The 19,065-nt window shown below is 46.0% G+C and overlaps 1 protein-coding gene across 1 annotated transcript; it reads left to right on the top strand.

Moving 5' to 3' along the window:
- Positions 1-1,088: 1,088 nt before the first annotated feature.
- Positions 1,089-18,693, top strand: CSRP2 (cysteine and glycine rich protein 2). Its single transcript, XM_080935647.1, has 6 exons — positions 1,089-1,153; positions 11,746-11,858; positions 14,800-14,968; positions 17,167-17,296; positions 17,834-17,927; positions 18,426-18,693. The coding sequence occupies exons 2-6, from the start codon at positions 11,747-11,749 to the stop codon at positions 18,500-18,502; spliced, it is 582 nt and encodes a 193-aa protein (XP_080791773.1). The 5' UTR covers positions 1,089-1,153; position 11,746; the 3' UTR covers positions 18,503-18,693.
- Positions 18,694-19,065: the final 372 nt, after the last annotated feature.

Raw genomic sequence — 19,065 nt, 5'->3', positions numbered from 1 at the left:
AAAACAGCATCATAAGCCAGGCCTGTACTTTGTCACCAGACTTACACCCTAGAGGGGCGTTTCTCAACTCTGCCTCCCGGTCTCCGCCCCAAAAGGGCCTTTGGCAACATAAGCAGGACATTTTTTAAAATGTAGCAACGTGAGGGTACTGCCATCTAGCAGGTACGTCATTCTAACCCGCACCAAAGGATCAACTAGCCTGTTAACAGCAAGACGTTGAGCCTGGATGAAAGGGGTGATGGATTTGTGACAGAGGGCAGTAGTTTTGGTCACTGCCTATTGGCTGGGGAGGGGGACACTCTTCAAACACTAATTCTTAGGCCAACCCACTATTGATGACAGAGAAGTGGATCACCAGATGTCCTAGAATACAAACCAGGTAGAGATGCCATGATTTTCCTTTTTGTCTAGAACAATACGTCATTCCAAGCCCAGATTTTAGGTCCTCTCTGCTGTCACTGCTGACGAGTCCTCCCTGGGCTTTTTTGACAATTGCAAACTGAAACCCGAAGCTTTTTGGCGCCAGGGTTTCTGCGTGGGTTGTGGGTTTCTTCCCGCTCAGCAATGAGTGGTGGGGAAAGCAAAACACTTGGGGAATGAGGTGTTTTCATAACGTCATTTGTTTAGTCTAGATGAGGAATGTGGCTCTTTCACGACAGGAAAGCTGTGGATTCCAGAAGCTGGGATTCTGACCAGAGACTATCCTGCACTGGGGACCATGCACCCCAGAGGCCACCATAAGGCGTTTGCGCCACAGAGGGTGGCAGGAACCCTGGGTGGCGACACCGGATCTCGGTGGCTCCGGGTCGGTCCAGAGTGCTCGGGAGGCCCCGGGACCGGCGGGTAGGAGCAGCCGGGGATGGCGGGAGACTGCGACGCGCGGGAAGCCGCAGGAAGAGGCGGGATTCCGGTCTTTTGTCTGGGGGCCAGAGCTCGGAACCCGCAGCAGGAGACTAGCTCAGAGCGGCGGGCGGAGACCTTCGGACATCTCGAGGGGCGTGCCCAAACGGTGGGCGTGGCTGACAAGGCCACGCCCAGCATAGATCTTTAAAAGCGGGCGCGCTCACTCCCGCCAGTCTCCGGATCCGCCAGCGGCTTGCTCTGTCCTGCACTCGCTAGCTCAGCCCTCCGCGTGCTCCGGCCTCCCACTCGGGTGAGTCGCCTGCAGCCCGCTGTCCCTGTCATCTCCATCCCTGCTCCTGATCGTGTTCCCACCCATCCTCCCACCTCTGCCCCACTGCGTGGTCTACTAGCACACCTCCTGTCGCCCACAGGCCATCCCTGCCCCGGGACCTCGCGTCCTTGGGGCAGGTAAACCATCCCCGGTGACCTTTAATTTCCGATCCTGTTCTCTAGGGTAGAGGCGAGCTGGAAGTTTCTGGTGGCCGCCAATCCTTCTTCTTGTAGCCTCGGGCTCCCTCTTACGCCTTCGGGAGGGGGGCTAGAGGCTTCGGGGCTCCTGTACCCCAAGAGTGTGCATGCCCAGCTTTGACGACCTTCTCGGGAATTGGGTGGGTGCTCTGTGGAAGTGGGCGTCTCCATAACCCGCCGAGCTCCAATTCTTATCCTGTGGAGAAACGGAGCTCCTGGCCATCGCCTTTGTTCCGTGGTCTCTACACACCCGGCACAGAATCTTAAATACAGAGGAAACCATAGTGAAATTCCAGTTGAACATTCCTAGCTTTTTCTGGTACCTTCTATATAAGGTACAGACAAGGATGAAACATTGCTTGGTTCTGAAATTCTGCAACAGGTCCTAAAAGTCAAAGTCTGGTTCAGAGTTGGATTCTGGTATAGGCATCCGGGGGGCGGGGAGGGGTGAGGAGAGTGCTTTTGAAATCTCTGCCCCCTTGGAAGCAGGAACTTTGAACTTTATTTGTTTAACATGATTACTCAAAAGTTTGACCTGTTTTGTTTGGGCTGCATACATCCTTACTTTGTAACTACTTTTCTGTACGGGGGTGGGGGTGGGGAGAAACATACTGGATGTAGTAATTTTTTAACTACAAAGATAGTTAAATTATTGACTTTCCTAATGTGTGCTAAATCCCTACTTACGAAAAACCAAGGATCCCTAAAGGACTGAGAATCTTGTGCCCAGACTCTTCAATAAAGAATTAAATGGTAGATTTCAAAAGAAAGACTCATCCAATCTCACTGCATACAAGTGATTTTTGGGGTCTTATTCTCTGCCATTCCCTTGTCATTATTACTGATAATCCTTTCACTGCTTCTCAAGGCTTTTTGACCCAGGTATTCTTTTTATAGCCAGGTTGCCATGGACGTATACATCCCATGAGTCTCTGGAACATTATTTGCTTAGTTATCTTGACTGTGTTTGGAACACACCTCAGCACTTGTTAGCTGAATGAAGGAGAAAGGGACAGATGAGGTGTAGTTATGGGGAGCAGTAGATATTCATTAACAGATTTTAACCAACGTGTTTTTTTTTTTTTTTAACATCTTAAATTATCAACAGATTCTTCCCAATTTTGTTTTGAAAAATTTGGCTGGTATGGAATCTGCTCAAGACCACGCTCCAATCAGAACTGATTGGATGACCATCCTGGTGAGGTTACAGTCTTGGACTTGGGAGAAACTGTATCTTTATTAAAAGATAGCATAAAGGTTCCTTATCAAGTATGAGGGCAGGCTACTAGGTCCAAGCATGGCCCTGTCAAGGCACAGCTATGGAGAGCTCAAGCCTTTGGTTTCCCTTCACAAATGAGAATGAAATGGAGAGAGGGGGCCCCCTAAGGAAGAGGAGGTGTAGCGTGGGGAGGGGCAGAAATCAAGTCTGGAATGTGACTCCCAAGTCTGTACCTTGGTTTGGTGCCTTTAACAAGTTAACACTATCTGGTCTCAGTTGCTTCCTCTTAGGAGAAAGCTCTAATAGCATCCTTGCTGGGGTGGGGGCAGGGGAGGGGGAGCATGGGGGGTGTATGTGTAAGGAATGTGTAAGTACAAAGTGCAACCTTAGGGATATGCGTGTGGTGGGTTCCTTGTGAGTTTAGACCGCACTCTGCGCTTTCTGAAACTTGACGTGAGCTGGTTCTTGGTGGAAGTCTTCCCAAAGAGAGAGAGATGACTTCCACTTGAACACCATCTTTCAGTCCTTCCCTCAACCTTCAGACCTTCGGAGGTTTCCTCAGGACGCCGTTGCTGCCTGGACTGGCATTTGCTCGCCACCTCCTGGGTTCTGTCTGTAGGGTAACACCTAAGGAACCCTGTTTGTGTGCGTCACAGGCCTTTTTACAGTCCTGTGAGATATCTGTACCTCTTCTCCAAACCTGTGCTCTTTGCGGTGTGCTGGGGACTGAACCCAGGACCCTGTGAATACCAAGCTAGGACTCTGGAGCCACTATTAGCCTTTATCACTTTGAGACAAAGTTTCACAGTTTCCAAGGCTGGCCTTGAACTTTAGATCATTCCATCAGAGTCTCCAAACTAGCTGGGATTACAGATCCCTGCCTGGTCCACAATGTTTTTAAATATATAAGATACAGCATGTGTGACTGAGCTCACCAGTCCCCAGATTTAAAAGAGTTGGATTTCTTACACTGAAAATCAAGATCCAGAGGGTTGCTTCTCATTCCTCATCCTAGGGAAGTGAGGCACGGTTTCTGGTTGTTAAATTTTATTGTTGTAAGCTGTAGAGGAAGAACTGTATTGTATTGTGTGTGAATCATTTGCAGAGACTTAGCTGGAGCCTTGCATTTTCAGGGGCTCCTTGTGCCAACAGTACTAATTGCTTCTGACTAGTAATAAAAGTCTGGGCCTTGACAGTTAACTCTAGGAAAGGTTTCCTGGTGGCTTCACAAAAGAAAGATGAAGAGAGAATTGAACCCAGTATAGCAAATACTCCGAATCTTGGGCATAGCCACAGATAACAGTACAACTGATAAAGAGGGTGAAGATGTTGAATTGTTTGAATAGTCAACAAGTAGCTGGTCATAGTCACAAAATAAGGATCGCTCCAAGATATGCTGGGTCCAGAGATTACCAAATTTACAGCATAGCTGTTTAGTTACAGAATGGGACTGGGCAGGTACCGCCCACGTCCATGTCAAGAATTTTGCTGTCCTTCCATTGAAGGCATTGTGGTGACAACGTGCACATTAGTTAAAGAGGCCAAGGTCACTCCGTCCAAGGTCACTCCGTCCAAGGTCACTCCATCCAAGGTCACTCCGTCCAAGGTCACTCCGTCCAAGGTCCAAAGGGATGTTCCTTTCCGTGGTGAAATCAGATTTGGGTGAGCAGAGAAGACAAGGAACTTGTTGAAATGTCACAGTTTGAACGTATTGACTGCACTCACTGTATGGAGGAGACCTGGGTGGGCAGGAATCTATTCCTGTGCATGAAATATGGGAATTCAGAGATGGAGAACCCTCGGTGACTTGAATGGTCTCAACCTTTAAAGTCCTGGTTGTGGGGAAACAATACAAAAACAGAAAACCATCCAAACAAACAAACAAACAGAAAAACAGGGTGGGGGGGTGTTTTAGGGATAGCTTCTGACTGAGCTCTGATGGCTAGCCAAATGAATTCAAGAGATCTACCCGACCGCAGCGTTCAGGCCGCACATACACCCTGCTATGGCCAATTATGTCCATAGTGGTGATCCGAAGTCAGGTCCTCATGAGTTTGTCCTGCCAGGGACTTGACAGACTGTGCGGTCTCAGCCCTGTTTGATTGTTTTAAAAACCACTTTATGTGCACCTGTGTTGTGCTTGCATGGGTGTATGTGTACCACAGGTGTGCTTGGTCCCTGAGGACTCAAGGAGATGGTGTAGGCTCCCTGGAAGGGGAATTACAGAAGGTTGTGAGCTGCTGTTTGGGTGTTAGGAACTGAACCCAGGTCCTCTAGAAGAGCAACAAGGGCTTTTAACCACAGTCTCTAGCCTGTTTATATATCTTTACCACCGAAGAACAAGTCCCTAAGAAACAGCCGTTCTTCCTTATAACCGTGTGTCTGTATGTGTGTGTACATTGGGAGGCTGTGTGTACCCATGGTGGATGTCTTTAAACTGTTTTCTATTTTTTGAGACAAGATCTCACCAAGCATGGACCGCAGTGCTTTTTGTTTGGTTGGTTTGGGTTTTGGATGGACTGGCTGGCTAGAGAGACCCTGGGATGCTCCTGTTTCCTACACCCTTAGCTCTGAGAATAGCCATCCCTCCTATATGGACACTGGAGATCTGAACTCAGGGCTCTGTGCAGCAGACTCTTCAATTACTGAAGCATCTCTCTAGCCCCTAACGCCTTATCTTTAGCTTCCAGGCCAGTGTATGGGATATGGCTTATAATGCATTGTTTGGTGCTATGGTTGGAGTCCAGATTACCAGTCCCGTCTGTGTGACACAGGTGCTCGTGGAGGTTCACTTTCAGTCCCCAAGATATAGTGTTGAATTATGTTTATGCTTATTATGTTTATATTGAGTTCATCATAAACTGCAATTACACACCACATATAATCCACCTCTCCCCCGGAAGAACCTATATACAGAAATGAATTTAGTAGTTGGTCCCTGGATGAGGGACAGAGGTCAGATGCCATCGAAGGCAAGGGCTAGAAGGATAAAGGGAGAGTCGAATATTTATAATGAAGTTTACACAGTCCTGGGCCTGGTGGCAAAGGCCTGTAATCTCATCTACCTGAGAGGCTGTCGGGAGGATCGCAGTTCATTGCCTCCCAGAGCTAAGAGCAGGGTTCGTGGCTAACAGAAGTGACGAGTCTCAACATTTTTAAAAGTAAAACTTAGGCTGGGGGGCTGTCTCAGTCACAGAACTGTTCCCTCGTCTGTGCAGGGTCTGGAGTTGAGTTCTCAGTAACTCTGTTCTGTGTGTACAGAGGCTGAATATTGGGAAACACAGAGAGACGCTGTCACTTGAGTGTCGGCTACCTAAGCACTATCCTGACAAGTTCTGGAAGTTCTATAAAGAAGGCACTGCTGTTCCCAGCTCTCAGCCGAATGGCACACGCTATGCTACATTGTTAGACTGTGTTCGCTACAAGGTTACTCAGGGCCAGGGGGAGGATCTGGCTCTCTTGCTAGAAGGAGTAGTAACAGGACATGAAGGATCCCTTCTTGGCCTCTTGGCCCGGCTGTGTTTACTAACTGAGAGAATTGGACTGCATATGTACCTGGAGCAGCAGAAGAAAAATCTCCAGACTAGTCCGAGCTGCAGCCTAGTTTCTGGTTAACAACAACTTTTAAATACAAGCTTTGCCGAGAGCCACTGTATTAGGGACAGTACCACTAATGAGCGTCCTTTAACAAGTCACTCTTCCCCAGATGTGGCTCTGAGATGAGGCTGGTTTCTAAAAATTTTCCCTTTTGAGAGGATAGAAAAGTTTCTAAGGGTAAAAATGAAACCTTTGGTGTGGAGGTGTTGAAGCTGGAAGCATATAAGTTTAAGATCTGGATTTATTCACAGAGACACCCGAACTCTTAGTATTAGGGATCAGGTGATTTAAACTCCTGACTGGGGACATGCACACTAAGTGCACAGGTTCATTCCTTTATGGTGCCAAATACAGACCAGCAGTAGAAGAATGACTTGGCCTATGGGGCTGGAGAGATGGCTCAGTGGTTAAGAGAACGAGCTAATCTTGCAGAGGGCTGGACTGGGGTTTAGTTTCCAGGACCCACACGATGGCTCAAAAGCAGCTGAAATACCAGTTCCACAAGTCTGTTGACCTCTTCTGACCTCAATAGGGACTGTACCCAATACATAGACAAACAGCCCAAATACATAAAATAAATATATAATATGTGCTCATTAACACACACACACACACACACACACACACACACACACACACACACTTGAGATCACTTTGCAGGTCTTAGTGGTTCAACTTTACACCAGGTGAGTCAGATTTAGCCTCCAGTCACGTCTTAGAAGGGTAGGTCTCTTGGGTTTGGGTTGGTGTTTTAGCCAGAGGAGAAGCAGGAAGGGGAGGAAAGGTTTTATCTTTGTATTGACATGTAAACCAAGCAGTTTAGTCCAGTGCAATGGAAAATTCTAGTTCCTGAAGTTCACACTGAAACCCAAGAACAAGACTAAAAGCAGGAAAAGCTCGTGTTTGGCCTACGCTGCAAGATGTGTGGGAAGTGGGAGTTTATCTGCGTTTTAACGGTCTGTGAGTGCGCACGGGCCTGGGGAAGGCACGCAGCGCAGATTGCTCCGTGCAGACCAGACTGCTTTGATTGATGGCAGCTGTTGGAGAGGAGCCGAGCCAACGACTCGGAGGAAAAAAAATGAAGCCTTGCATTTCTTAAAGATACGCACAGCAATGCCAAGAGTGACAGGAAGGGAAGGTTATCATGTGTTCTCCTGCCAAATCAGGTCCCCTCCATAGGGGTCCAGACTAAATGTGTGAAGTTGAACTTCATTTCTTTAGACAGCCGGTGCTGTAAGTTGGACTGTTATACATTTTAATGTTCAGGAAAGATGCTTATGAGTGACTAATTAGCTAAACTTTTTTTTTTTTAAACTCTAAGGCTGTGCAGCTATGCTGTTTGAAGGTTGTTCTCTGGGTTTTCTTACAGATGCAGGATTTTCTCTTTATAACACCTCTGTGGTGTTACCCTTCAGGTTTATAAGACAAGAGCAACCTTGGGCGGGGGGAGCCCAAAGCAGTCTGTCTGCTTACCCTCCTCCTCAATCTCAGAATGTTTATACCTACAGAACATATATCAGTTGACTATAACTACCCTTCAGCTGCCCTGAAACAGAGAACATAAGTCTGACTGAGGCTTTCTTACGGACGTGGCTGTACTGGCTGGTTTTGTGTCAACTTGACACAAGCTGGAGTTATCACAGAGAAAGGAGCCTCAGTTGAGGAAATGCCTCCATGAGATCCAGCTGGAAGGCATTTTCTCAACTAGTGATCAAGGGGGGATGGTCCAGCCCATTGTGGGTGGTGCCATCCCTGGGCTGGTGGACCTGGGTTCTATAAGAAAGCAGGCTGAGCAAGCCAGGGGAAGCAAGTCAGTAAGTGACATCCCTCCATGGCCTCTGCATCAGCTCCTGCTTCCTGACCTGCTTGAGTTCCAGTCCTGAGGTCCTTTGGTGATAAACAACAATATGGAAGTGTAAGCTGAATAAATCCTTTGCTCCCCAACTTGCTTCATGGTCATGATATTTTGTGCAGGAATAGAAACCCTAAGACAGTGGGGTTTGGGGGGCTTTGTTTGTTTTTTGTTTTGTTTTTGCCTATAGCAAAGAAGAGGTTCTTCAAAAATCTTTACAAGGGCACTTACGGGGGATGGGACCTTATTGTCTAGATACAAGCCACACAGATTGGTAGCAAGTGAGAGAAAACCGAGACGTAGTAGAAGCAGGAAAGCTAAGAACACGGTGACCAGGATGCTGTAAAATGCCCAGCTATTTCCTGAAAGTAGGTATGTCCACTCGGCTGCAGTGACGTGCACATCTGCAGACCTACAAGTGAATTTATGGTAACTGCTACTACAGAAAGGGACATCAACTCAAACAAAATCCAGGCAGCCTTTCACTGCAAAGAACAACAGAAACGGCCAGCCAAATATGTCTTGAGTGTCATTCAAAGACAAGCTGATCTAACCTTGGTCTTGATGGAGCTCTGTTTCCTCACTGAGATTGCTCCAAAGACAGATAACCTGGATCAAAAAAAAAAAAAAAAAGCTGGCTATTAGGCTATTAAATTGCCTGTGCACACCTGGATAACAGTAGTGCCTCAAGAGCCAACTGATTACCTATAAGACTGGTCTTCTATGACCTCTGGTCTCCTTAGGTCTCACTCGGGACCCTCCAGCAGATGCCTCTTACATCCAGGAGCACTGCAGAACACAGGTAACCATAGAGACAAGGGCAATCGGTAGCAATTGCTGACTGTGCTGCAAATTCAAACCAGTGCAGGCTGTTGGGGCTGGTGTTCTGTGTCTTAAGTTTATAGTCAGGCTTGTGTTTCAATCAGAGTTTAAACAATGAAGCACCTGTTTTCACAGACGGGCATAAAAGACGGACACAGCATCAAAAGGGAAAGCCAGTGTGGATGGCTTCATGGTCAGCCTAGTAACACTTGTAGACCCTTGGACTCCTTTTTATTCCCTGTCTAGGCAGAACTCGTTTCTTTTTGCAAATTGATACCCACGACTTAATTCTAGCTAGTGATACCAGTCAGGTCTTTGTGTGGAAGACCTTTGTGTGTTAATACTGTTTATTTCAAAGAACAGGCTCCAACCTCAACATAGTTTGAAAATCAAATTTGGTGGCTCATCTAACTAAGGCGTTCCAGAGAAACTGAGTACAGCCAATTCAGGGGCTCCAAGATTCAGCACTAAGTCTCTTCCTAGTTCTGTCACCATGGGGCACCGGGTCTTTGTTTACTGTAGCCAGCGCTGATCTTTATTCACACTGCTAAGGAACGGCTCTGGGTTTGCCTTTCATGAGCTAGACTGGCCTTGTGAGGTCTTGTGTTCATACCTGGTTGAGGAGTGAGAGTGGGTTTCCTTTCTTGCCCTTCTGTCTTGTGTCTGTCTCTGTGTTGAAGACAATCTTTGATGCAGGAACCAGAGTCCCTCACCAGACACCAAACCTACCAGTACCTTGGTCTTGAACTTGCTGCCTTGATCACTCCAAGAAATGCATTCTTTACAGATCACCCAGCCTGAAGCTGTTAGCGCAGCACGACACAGGCTAAGGCAGCAGAGTCAGTGCCCCAGAGATCGGTGCTTCCAAGCTGTATGTGGTGAAGCGATGCAGGGATCCTGCTGATGTGACCTGTTTTGCTCACCAAGTGACCGACCACGAGCCCAAACTCCTACAGCATAAACAAGACACTAGATGCCCAAATTATTTCTTAGCAGACACTGTAGATAGCAGAGCTCTTGAGAAACTCCAGATATATTCTGGTTGGCCAGAGCCCTGGGTTTGTCTAGCTCAGCACGTAAGCTCCTTCCTCCTGCCTCAGGGGTGTGGGGCTCATCCTTTCTTGATATTGCCTAAGACATGCTTCTGTCCACAAGCCTGCATTGTACAATGCTGGATCTGTCTGCCTTGCCTCTGTCTCCTGGCCCCTTTGCTGACATGTTATTGTGTACCAGGAATAGGTTTTCCTGAGAGTTTGTTTTGGCTAATAGTTCTGCTGTCTCACGTGTGGTAAATCGAAAGGGTAAACGGTGCTTTTACACATCTAGGAGGAGAGGTGCCTTCCAACAGGTCTCTGTTGTGAGAATTAATTCACCCCCTCTGTCTGTGGAACCGTGGAACCCCCAGGAGACAGATACTACCACGAGGCCCCCATCCCTAATGCTGCCACATTAATTAAATTCCAACATGGGTTTTGGCGAACACTAATGACAGACAACTCAAGTTTCTAAATGCTTGCCTGAATTTTGGCTTGAACTGGTCGTTTCAAATCTAGGTGACCTAAGAGAGATGTTTCCTCCACTCTGTGTGGAGAGGGGAGGTGGGGGGGGGGTATAGGGGGTAACCAGAAGAGCGACAAAGCACCTTGTACTGATTGTATAAATATTTAATAGAGGTCTAGTCAGGAAACAGAATAGAGGTCTGAACCCACTTTGATGGTTGTATGGGAAATCACCCTCTTTGAAGGGCAACGAATGAAGCTTTTCCCTGCTTACCAGCACCTCCATGTGTTCTAATTAGGTGTATATTTGTAAAGGAAATGTCAGCTTTGCTAACCAGCCATTTTCTAAAGATGCAAGGGCCACCTCCAGAAACCTAGCAGGCAAAGGCTGCAAATACCCCTCGCAGACAGGAAGCCCCAAAACAGCGTTGGGAAGAGAGTATTCCACTGTGTTGGTAGACACCAGTCAGGGGACCACAGAAACAAGGTCCCTTCCTAGCAGGCTGGCTTGGTATAGTGGCTCAGGCATCTGAGAACGTCGGTATTCAGAAATCAGCTGGCTGAGCTGTCCCAGGAGGCCAGTTTGTCAATGGGGATTAAAGATTGTTGTCCCTACATCATAGACAGTCTGCGGTTTCACATCACATCAGACAGTGTTTGGAGGCTGTCCCCACATACTTTGACAGTCACTGCCGAGGAGGGTCTTGATAGTCTTTCCTGTAGGCCTGTCAGACCTGCCAGAGTGGGAAAGCCGTCTGTTGGCTGGACTAAGGGGTTGCAGTTAGTGAAGCACACAGAAACTTACTTGGCAGCCATCCGACATGTTTGTTGTGGAGTAGGGCTTCCATGCAACCGTGCTAGCCACAGCAAGCTATGTGAGCTGTAATTGAACTGACACTATCAGGCCCATAGAAGTATGTTCTTCGCTTACGTTCATTAAATGTTCAGGATGTAATGTCTTTGCAGTGAATTAAACGTGTAGCAAAGGGCTGTACTCAAATGTAAACTTTCCAGCTGAGTTTTCAAAGGGTTCGTTAAGAACTGGGTGTGGGACAGGGCAGTATCTGCCTCTCCACTCCCGTATTAATTCCTGTGGGTCCTAGGGGCTTATTCTGCATTGTACTTTGGTGACCTGTCTCTTCCACTGGATGCAAGGATTCCTTTGTGTTCTAGAAAAAAGAAAAGAAACAAAGAGGCTGTCTGAGCCTGTTTCCTAATGAGAGCTATAATTTGGGAGTGGAGCTGGAGCTATTTTGGAGGAACGCAGGCTTTTGAAAGATGTGGTTTGGGTGGTTCAGGAAACAGAATCTGCATGGTCTCCTGGACTTCAACAGCCCGTAGGGAACTTGTAAAGCAAGCATCCTAATGCATCCTTTGCTCCGCAGAATGCCTGTCTGGGGCGGTGGAAATAAATGCGGGGCCTGCGGGAGAACCGTATACCACGCGGAAGAGGTGCAGTGTGATGGGCGGAGCTTCCACCGTTGCTGCTTTCTGTGCAGTGAGTATGGTCCCCTCCCCCCTCCAAACTGGTCTGTGAAACGCTCCAGTTTACCGCTGGAAGAAAACCGCCACTGGCTAAGAGTTTTAGAGTGACAGGGTTTTCTCCTTTTTAACCCCCGAGTCATCTCTCCAGCCCGATAGGTGTTTTTTGTCTTTGATCTTAAGGCACCGAGTACTGAGCCTGTGGGAGGAACAGCCGACCCTTCAGCTCTGGCCATTTGGCCTTTGCTTTTGTCACTTCTGTGTCCCCGGGATAGTGTGGCACACGCGGTGTCTGGCTCGGTTTGTTTAATAAGTTGATCTTTGTCAGTTTTCCTTTCGGACATATTCTTGCCACACCAAGGACTGACGTACAGCGTCTACAGGCTTAGTTTCTACAGAACCTTCTAATTGGACCTTCCATGGCAGAGGGTCTCATCCTTCCAAATGCTGCAGTCTTTTAACACGGCTCCTCATGTTGTGGTGGCGTCCCATCCCCCACCCCACCCCACCCCCAGCCACAGTGATTTTAGTTGCTGTTTCATAACTGTAAGTTTGCTTCCGTTACCAATCGTAATGAAATAGCTGATATACAGATCTGATAAGGGGTATGGGGTTGAGAATCTCTGCTCTACAGTACTGCTTGTTAGCTGCTCATGGCAACTGGCAATCTTAACTTGGAAGAAGAATATGGGATACACAGGTCCCTACGGGGCTCACTGGGGTTATCGTTATCAGCTGTGTGGGGTACGAGGACGTTGGGCGTAAAAACCCGTGTCTGTGTGTTCTGAAGAACAAACACATCCCATGAGAGAAACGAGAGAGGAAAACAAAACAAAACCCTTCAGAAGACACAAAAGTCATTTCAAAAGCCTGAGAAACTCACGAGGCAAAAGATAGAACTTTCTTTCATGAAGAATCCATGCATGTAGAAATCTGTCTTCTGTACAGATTATGCAGTGAGAAGTACTGTAAACAGCTACATTTTAAACATAAATTTGTGGGCCAGTGGGGGGGGTCTTCTGTACAGATTATGCAGTGAGAAGTACTGTAAACAGCTACATTTTAAACATAAATTTGTGGGCCAGTGTTGGGGGGGGGGTGAGTGCCTTTCAAGCCAGCACTGGGGAGACAGAGGCAGGCGGATGTGAGTCTGAGGCTAGCCTGGTCTACAGAGAAAGTTCCAAGCCAGTTGGGCGACAGTGAGAAGATATTGAGATCCTGTCTCCAAAAGCTGCCTGCATTAAGAATTAAACTTTTTTAGGAAAGAAACTTTCAAATGTGGCTTGTCTTGTTTCTATAGGTGCCAGCAGTCAGTCTGTCTGGACCCATGGACAGTATGTGTGTTTCACAGACAGTAAAAACTGAAAGCCGTGGCTATGAAAAGTGAAATTATTACATGTGCTTTTTTGGGGGGAGGGGATAACTTCATAATGGCTACTATTTGGTAGCTCAGATTTGGTTGAATTGTTTTTCAAGATAGTGGATTTTCTCTGATTTTTTTTTTAAGGGAATCTGGATTTCAACAGGCTCGTAACTAAGCAAAAATGTTGGAAATCTGAAATGCAAATACTTTTTAGAAAAAGTTCTCATTTTCTTCTAGGGTAAACCCCGATGGTTGTACCCTAACAAAACCAGTGTTTCCTGTCAGGTTCTTTCACTGTCAGCTTTACTCTCCTGATACTTGTCCCTGCTGTCTGAAGTCTTAACAAGGTAACTTAGGGTTATGTGTAGAGGCCAGGGCTTTGGACGGAAGACGGATGTCCATGCACCAAGTTGTGGTTTCTCAGCCTGCAGTGGTAACATACATGGGCGTTTTGGGTTCTGGCAGTCTAGAGTTTGAACGTAGGGCCTTGTATTTACTAGGCAAGTGTTCTGTCAGTGAACACCAGCCCTGACACGTTTTTGAGAACAGATTTTATATACATTTACACTGTGTTAAGACTGTTTGGCCTTAAGGAAAGGAAAGCAACTGCATTTTAGTACTGAGCCTAAAGTTGAGTAAATGGTAGCTGCCATTTATTCTTCTAGAGAACAGTGTAAGATGGTAGAAGCCCGGCATTTAACTTTATTTTAAACCAGCTCTTTTGTCTATGTCCCCTCCCTTCTTTGGAGGGGGCAACCATCTTGGCTCTGCTCCACTAAGGTTTGATTTCTAGCCACCCGGTTTGCCACCAGTGAGTTCCCTCACAGTGTATTTTTTTTTCCTCTCTCAAGCTAATTTGAAGTTTTAGAAAGTGAAATCATGTCTGGATATAGCATGATGGCATTTGGCAGTTCTATGAAGTGGGGTCCGTAGAAATGTCCTGTGGGAAGAAATCCATCAACAAAGAATGCAGTGTCCTTTGAGAGCGGGACGCAAATGCTGCTCCAAACCACTTGATGAGTTTCAGACTCACTCATCACTGCCGGGAAAGCTGGGAGAGATGGAAGGATGACTTTTTTCTTTTCTTTTTATTCTAGACTAGGGATGAGAACTAGAATCTTGGACTTAAATTTTTACAGCTCTTTGGTTCTTACCCGGTTGTGATGTAGCAATTTTTTGGTGTGACAAGGCAGAAAGGAGGGGTATTAAAAGCTGAGAGGAAGGGTTTGCAAGCAGGGCATTATTAATTTACTCTTTTAGTAGGCACTTCTAAAACTTCCTTCTCTCCTATCAGTCAAGAAAGTTTGAGTCTCTGATGTTAAAACTTTGACCTTGTGAAGCTGCTACCACAAGCATCACAGAGGAAAGCTCCTGAGTCTTCAGGTGAAGTGGGCTGTGCAGACGGATGCTGGCTCATGGCTTTTGGGAAACCTCAGGATAAACTGTGGAACAAGACAGCCTTTGTCATTTGGAGGCACCACTCTCTTAAGTTAAAGAGATACACACACACACACACACACACACACACACACACACACACATACACACACATACACATTGTAACAATGTTTAAAATCTCTTCCCCGGGGCCTAGTGGTTTGCAGGAAAAATTTGGACAGCACAACAGTGGCGATTCATGATGAAGAGATCTACTGCAAATCCTGCTACGGAAAGAAGTATGGACCAAAAGGTTACGGTTATGGCCAGGGTGCTGGCACGCTCAACATGGACCGTGGTGAAAGGCTGGGCATCAAGCCAGAGAGGTGAGAACATCTTTGCTACTCTCTTAAAAGTAGGTAGAACAGTTGTGGTCGCTCAGGGGCCAGGAGCCTGCATAGTTTGAACTAAGAAAGCAAAATGTAATGTAGCTTCTACTAAACACCATGATGTTCTTTAATATTGACAGTTTTTTTGTTTAAAATCTTAGTAAGTATTGCAGGGACTTCTAGTCCTGGTTTCCTAGCATTTTAACTGCTCTCAGGAAGACACACGTCTCAAGGAACATGACTTAAATTAACATTCCATAGCACTTTGGAGATCAAATATCTTGAAACAAGCGTCTGAATTATGAGATGCTTCTCGTATGCAATTAAGCCGTCCACGGAAAGTCCTTAGTCACCATTTCCTCGGGAAATTATAATCCAACTTAGAAATTAAAGCAATTTCCTGCTTCTGTCGCTTTGAGGGACAAATGTGAAGCCTGTCTTCAGTACCGATACCAAAGCACCGGAGTGTAAATCTGTTCAGGTTACCTAATGCTTTGTCCCCATGCTCGGGACTTCATTTGAAATGTCCTCTTCCTCTTCCCTCCCTCCCTGTTTATGAGACAGGCTCTCCCTGTCCAGACATAGCTAATAGAGCCCGAGTGGACACTGGTAAAATGTACTGTACTTTTTATGTCCTCCTATTAAGTGCGTGATTCCAAACGTTTAATTTCAAATTTTTCAAAATGCACATCACCTCTAACTCTTCCCGTCAATGAAAACTAGATTTCCAAGACCCCCAAAAGTCAGTGTTTGTAGCCAGAACTAGAAAATCACGATGATGAAGGAAGCTGCTCTTCCTGCTGCTGTCTCCACCTTTTCCAGCAGTAAGCAAGCTCTGAGTGCACGACCTATGCACATGGTAACCTATGTGCAGCAATCCTATCTGTTCTGGCTGGGCCTGGTTCTGTTCTTCCTCTGGAATCAGGTCTCAGGAATTCCTTCTCCCAGAGGTCTTTGTGACTCAACACCATGGCCTGCTTTTTTTTTTAATACACAGATTAAAGAGCTTCACAAGGGGTTCCTTGAGAGGCAGCTCTGAGGCAATGACACTGTCATTAAGGCACATTTAGAACTAACTAATTTATCCCATTTTTAAATCTGTAATAGGAAGTATCCATACCCCATGAAGTTGTTAAAAAAAAAAAAAAAAACCAGGGGGAGATGAGCTGTGTAAAGTTCTTAATGACATACTGGCAATTTCTTTTTTCTTGGGACTCTAATCTTTCAAATGTTAAGATGTCATTTTTAGCAAGTTTTTAAAGATCACTTTAAAAGATAATATCAGTAGGTTTTGAAATGATTTGAACATACGCCAGTGTTGGGTACAACTGAAAACATACTGTGAATTCATGCTTTGAAGCAGCCACACAGTTGACTCCAAGACAGAAGTCTAGCCAACAAATCCTGGAGAAAACTTGTGCATGACTCAAACATAGTGAAGAGAGGTAAAAATTGATTTAACGAAAAAAAATCAGCACTTCTGTATTATGATTTTGACTTCTGTTCGTACTCTAACAGGTATGGCACAGTGCAGAACTGTCAAACAGCATAGCTGTTGACTTCAGGCTCAGGTGTGACTGCTTATTAGTGGGGGGAAACCAATCCTGTTAAATATGGCTCATCCTCATAACCCATCAACAGTGATATAAGTACCTCCCTGCCACAAGAAATCGTAAAACAAAACAGCAGAGTTATAGGTAGATTTCCCAATTATTTCCCAGGAAGAAAAGTTGAGTCACGCTTCACCTGCTAAAGACCTGGTGAGCAAATCATCAGGAAAACACGCCTGCCTTCCCTAGTGTGAACCACTTAAGTCAGCCAGTGTGTCTGCGGGTGTTTTTAATGCCAGAATTGTTTACATTTGAGCTTCCAGTGTCCTGTGAAGCACAAAGCTCTGTATAAGTCATATTGCTATGCCCATGTGGGAGAGATAACCGTGTAGGTCAGGCCAATGCTAGGGACATAATTATAAATTGTGGTCACACTCAGAGGGAAAGATACTTAAGTTTCAGGTTCGGCTTGACTTTTCTTTTAGAATCTAGACACAGGTAAAGTTAGTCCAGCTGTGAGTACTTGGAGGTGTTTCTTTATTTTCGGCAGCTTCCGACACTGCCCCTGGAGTGCAGTGGAGTTCCGAAGCTCCTGTTAGCTTATATTTGGAGAAATATTGCCTCATTTTTTCTCCTTTCCTTTAGTGCTCAACCTCACAGGCCTACAACAAATCCAAACACTTCTAAATTTGCCCAGAAATATGGAGGTGCTGAGAAGTGTTCCAGGTGTGGAGATTCTGTATATGCTGCTGAGAAGATCATTGGTGCTGGAAAGGTAGGCTGCTGTCTTTAACTGGTCACTGTAACACACGCATTTGCACACACATGCACATACATATACACACATGCATCCATTTCCCACTTAGGCAATGTGTTCTGGTTTAATATTAAACATTTCCAACAAAACTTCCATGGAATCATTAATCTCTGGAAGTGAGAGCCATGCCGAACAGTCAGTCATATTTAAAAGAACCTGTTTTCTCTTAAAAGGCCAAACTGATATGAACAGACGTGTGCAGGCAGGTTCTGTAGTTTAAGCAGGGCCAGAACACCAGATGGCTGTTAGATGTGTGGACTTGGAAAAATCACCACTGAATTCCTTCGAGCTGCTAAATGTTGAGCCAGGAAGGTGGCAACCTCGAAGGAGCAGAGGATATGGGCGGATGGGCGGCTAGGATATGGGCAGGAAGGAGAGCCAGCGTCCTAGAACGGTTTGGTTCTGAGCCAAACCGTAGCATGAGGAGCTTGCTTGGGCACTGGTTTTCCTCAGCCACTTGCCTCTTAAACACCCTAACACTGCTGTCTCTTCCAGCCCTGGCACAAAAACTGTTTCCGATGCGCCAAGTGTGGGAAGAGTCTGGAGTCTACAACTCTAACCGAGAAAGAAGGTGAAATCTACTGTAAAGGTAAAATCTCATCTCTGCCGTCCATTAGAACTACAGCTAGTGAGGCACCAGATACAGAGCCTGCTGGAAACAGAAAAGGAGACATAGTGGATCAACACTTTTTGAAAATTAGACTGGTATATTAGGATGGCGATTATGCCCTTCCATTCCTATAGGTGCATAACTCCCACAGGGCTGGGAAAGGAATGGTAAAGCTTACATAGCACATTCACAAGGCTCCCATGCTCAGCACCGCGTCCCCAAGCCTTTAGAATTCCTGCTTCAAGCCAAGCATATGAGCATATGACGGTAACACACATTGAGTTAGCTGGATCTCACACAACTCAGCAGGACCGTAACTACACTGCAGTGGGAATTCTTGGACTTGATTCAAACAAGGATGCTCGTAGCAAAGCACGTTTTATATCTTCAGCTGACCTCTGGCAGAGCCTCCAGTTTGCTTTTAAATTCATGGACATTTGTAAATGAACTCCGAATAACTCTCCCTTTCCTTTGTAGGGTGCTACGCAAAGAACTTTGGGCCCAAGGGATTCGGCTATGGTCAAGGAGCGGGGGCCCTTGTTCATGCTCAGTAATGGTGTAAACCCAGTAAGCGGAGAATCTCCATTACCGAGATGCCTTGCGGCATCGCCCCTGGGAAACGGCCAGCACTCAGCACCACACACTCCCTGCACAGGCGGGCAGGACAGCAGGGCACTCTCCCGACGACTCACTAGCCTTTCAGAGCATTCTTTTACATTTGGAATAAAATTTTGGTTTGATTTGAGTACCCTCTCTTAATTAACCTTTTGGAGGAGCTGTTGAGATTGTAGGTGCTGAGAAGTTATCTGGTTCCTTCTTCCAGTGAAAAGCAGTCTCCTGATTTAAAAAAAAAAACAACAAAAAAAAAAAAAACGATCAATTCCTTTATGCAGTAGGCTAACATTTGCACTTAGGGAGTTCAACAAGGTTTTTAAAAAACATTTTTACTTGAGATTTTCATACATATCGACACAACAACACAATCTTTTTTTTTAAAGGCATGTTCACTAGCGGTTTTGCAGGCTTCCATACCCATACACAAATGGGCAGATTTTAGCTGTCAAGATGGCTCCACTCATAGTTGTCAAGATACAACCATCACCACTTACGCTCCGTA

Source organism: Micromys minutus (genome assembly GCF_963924665.1).
Source record: "Micromys minutus genome assembly, chromosome: 22".
Classification (NCBI taxonomy): Eukaryota; Metazoa; Chordata; class Mammalia; order Rodentia; family Muridae; genus Micromys; species Micromys minutus.
This window is presented reverse-complemented; position numbering and strand designations above follow the sequence as displayed.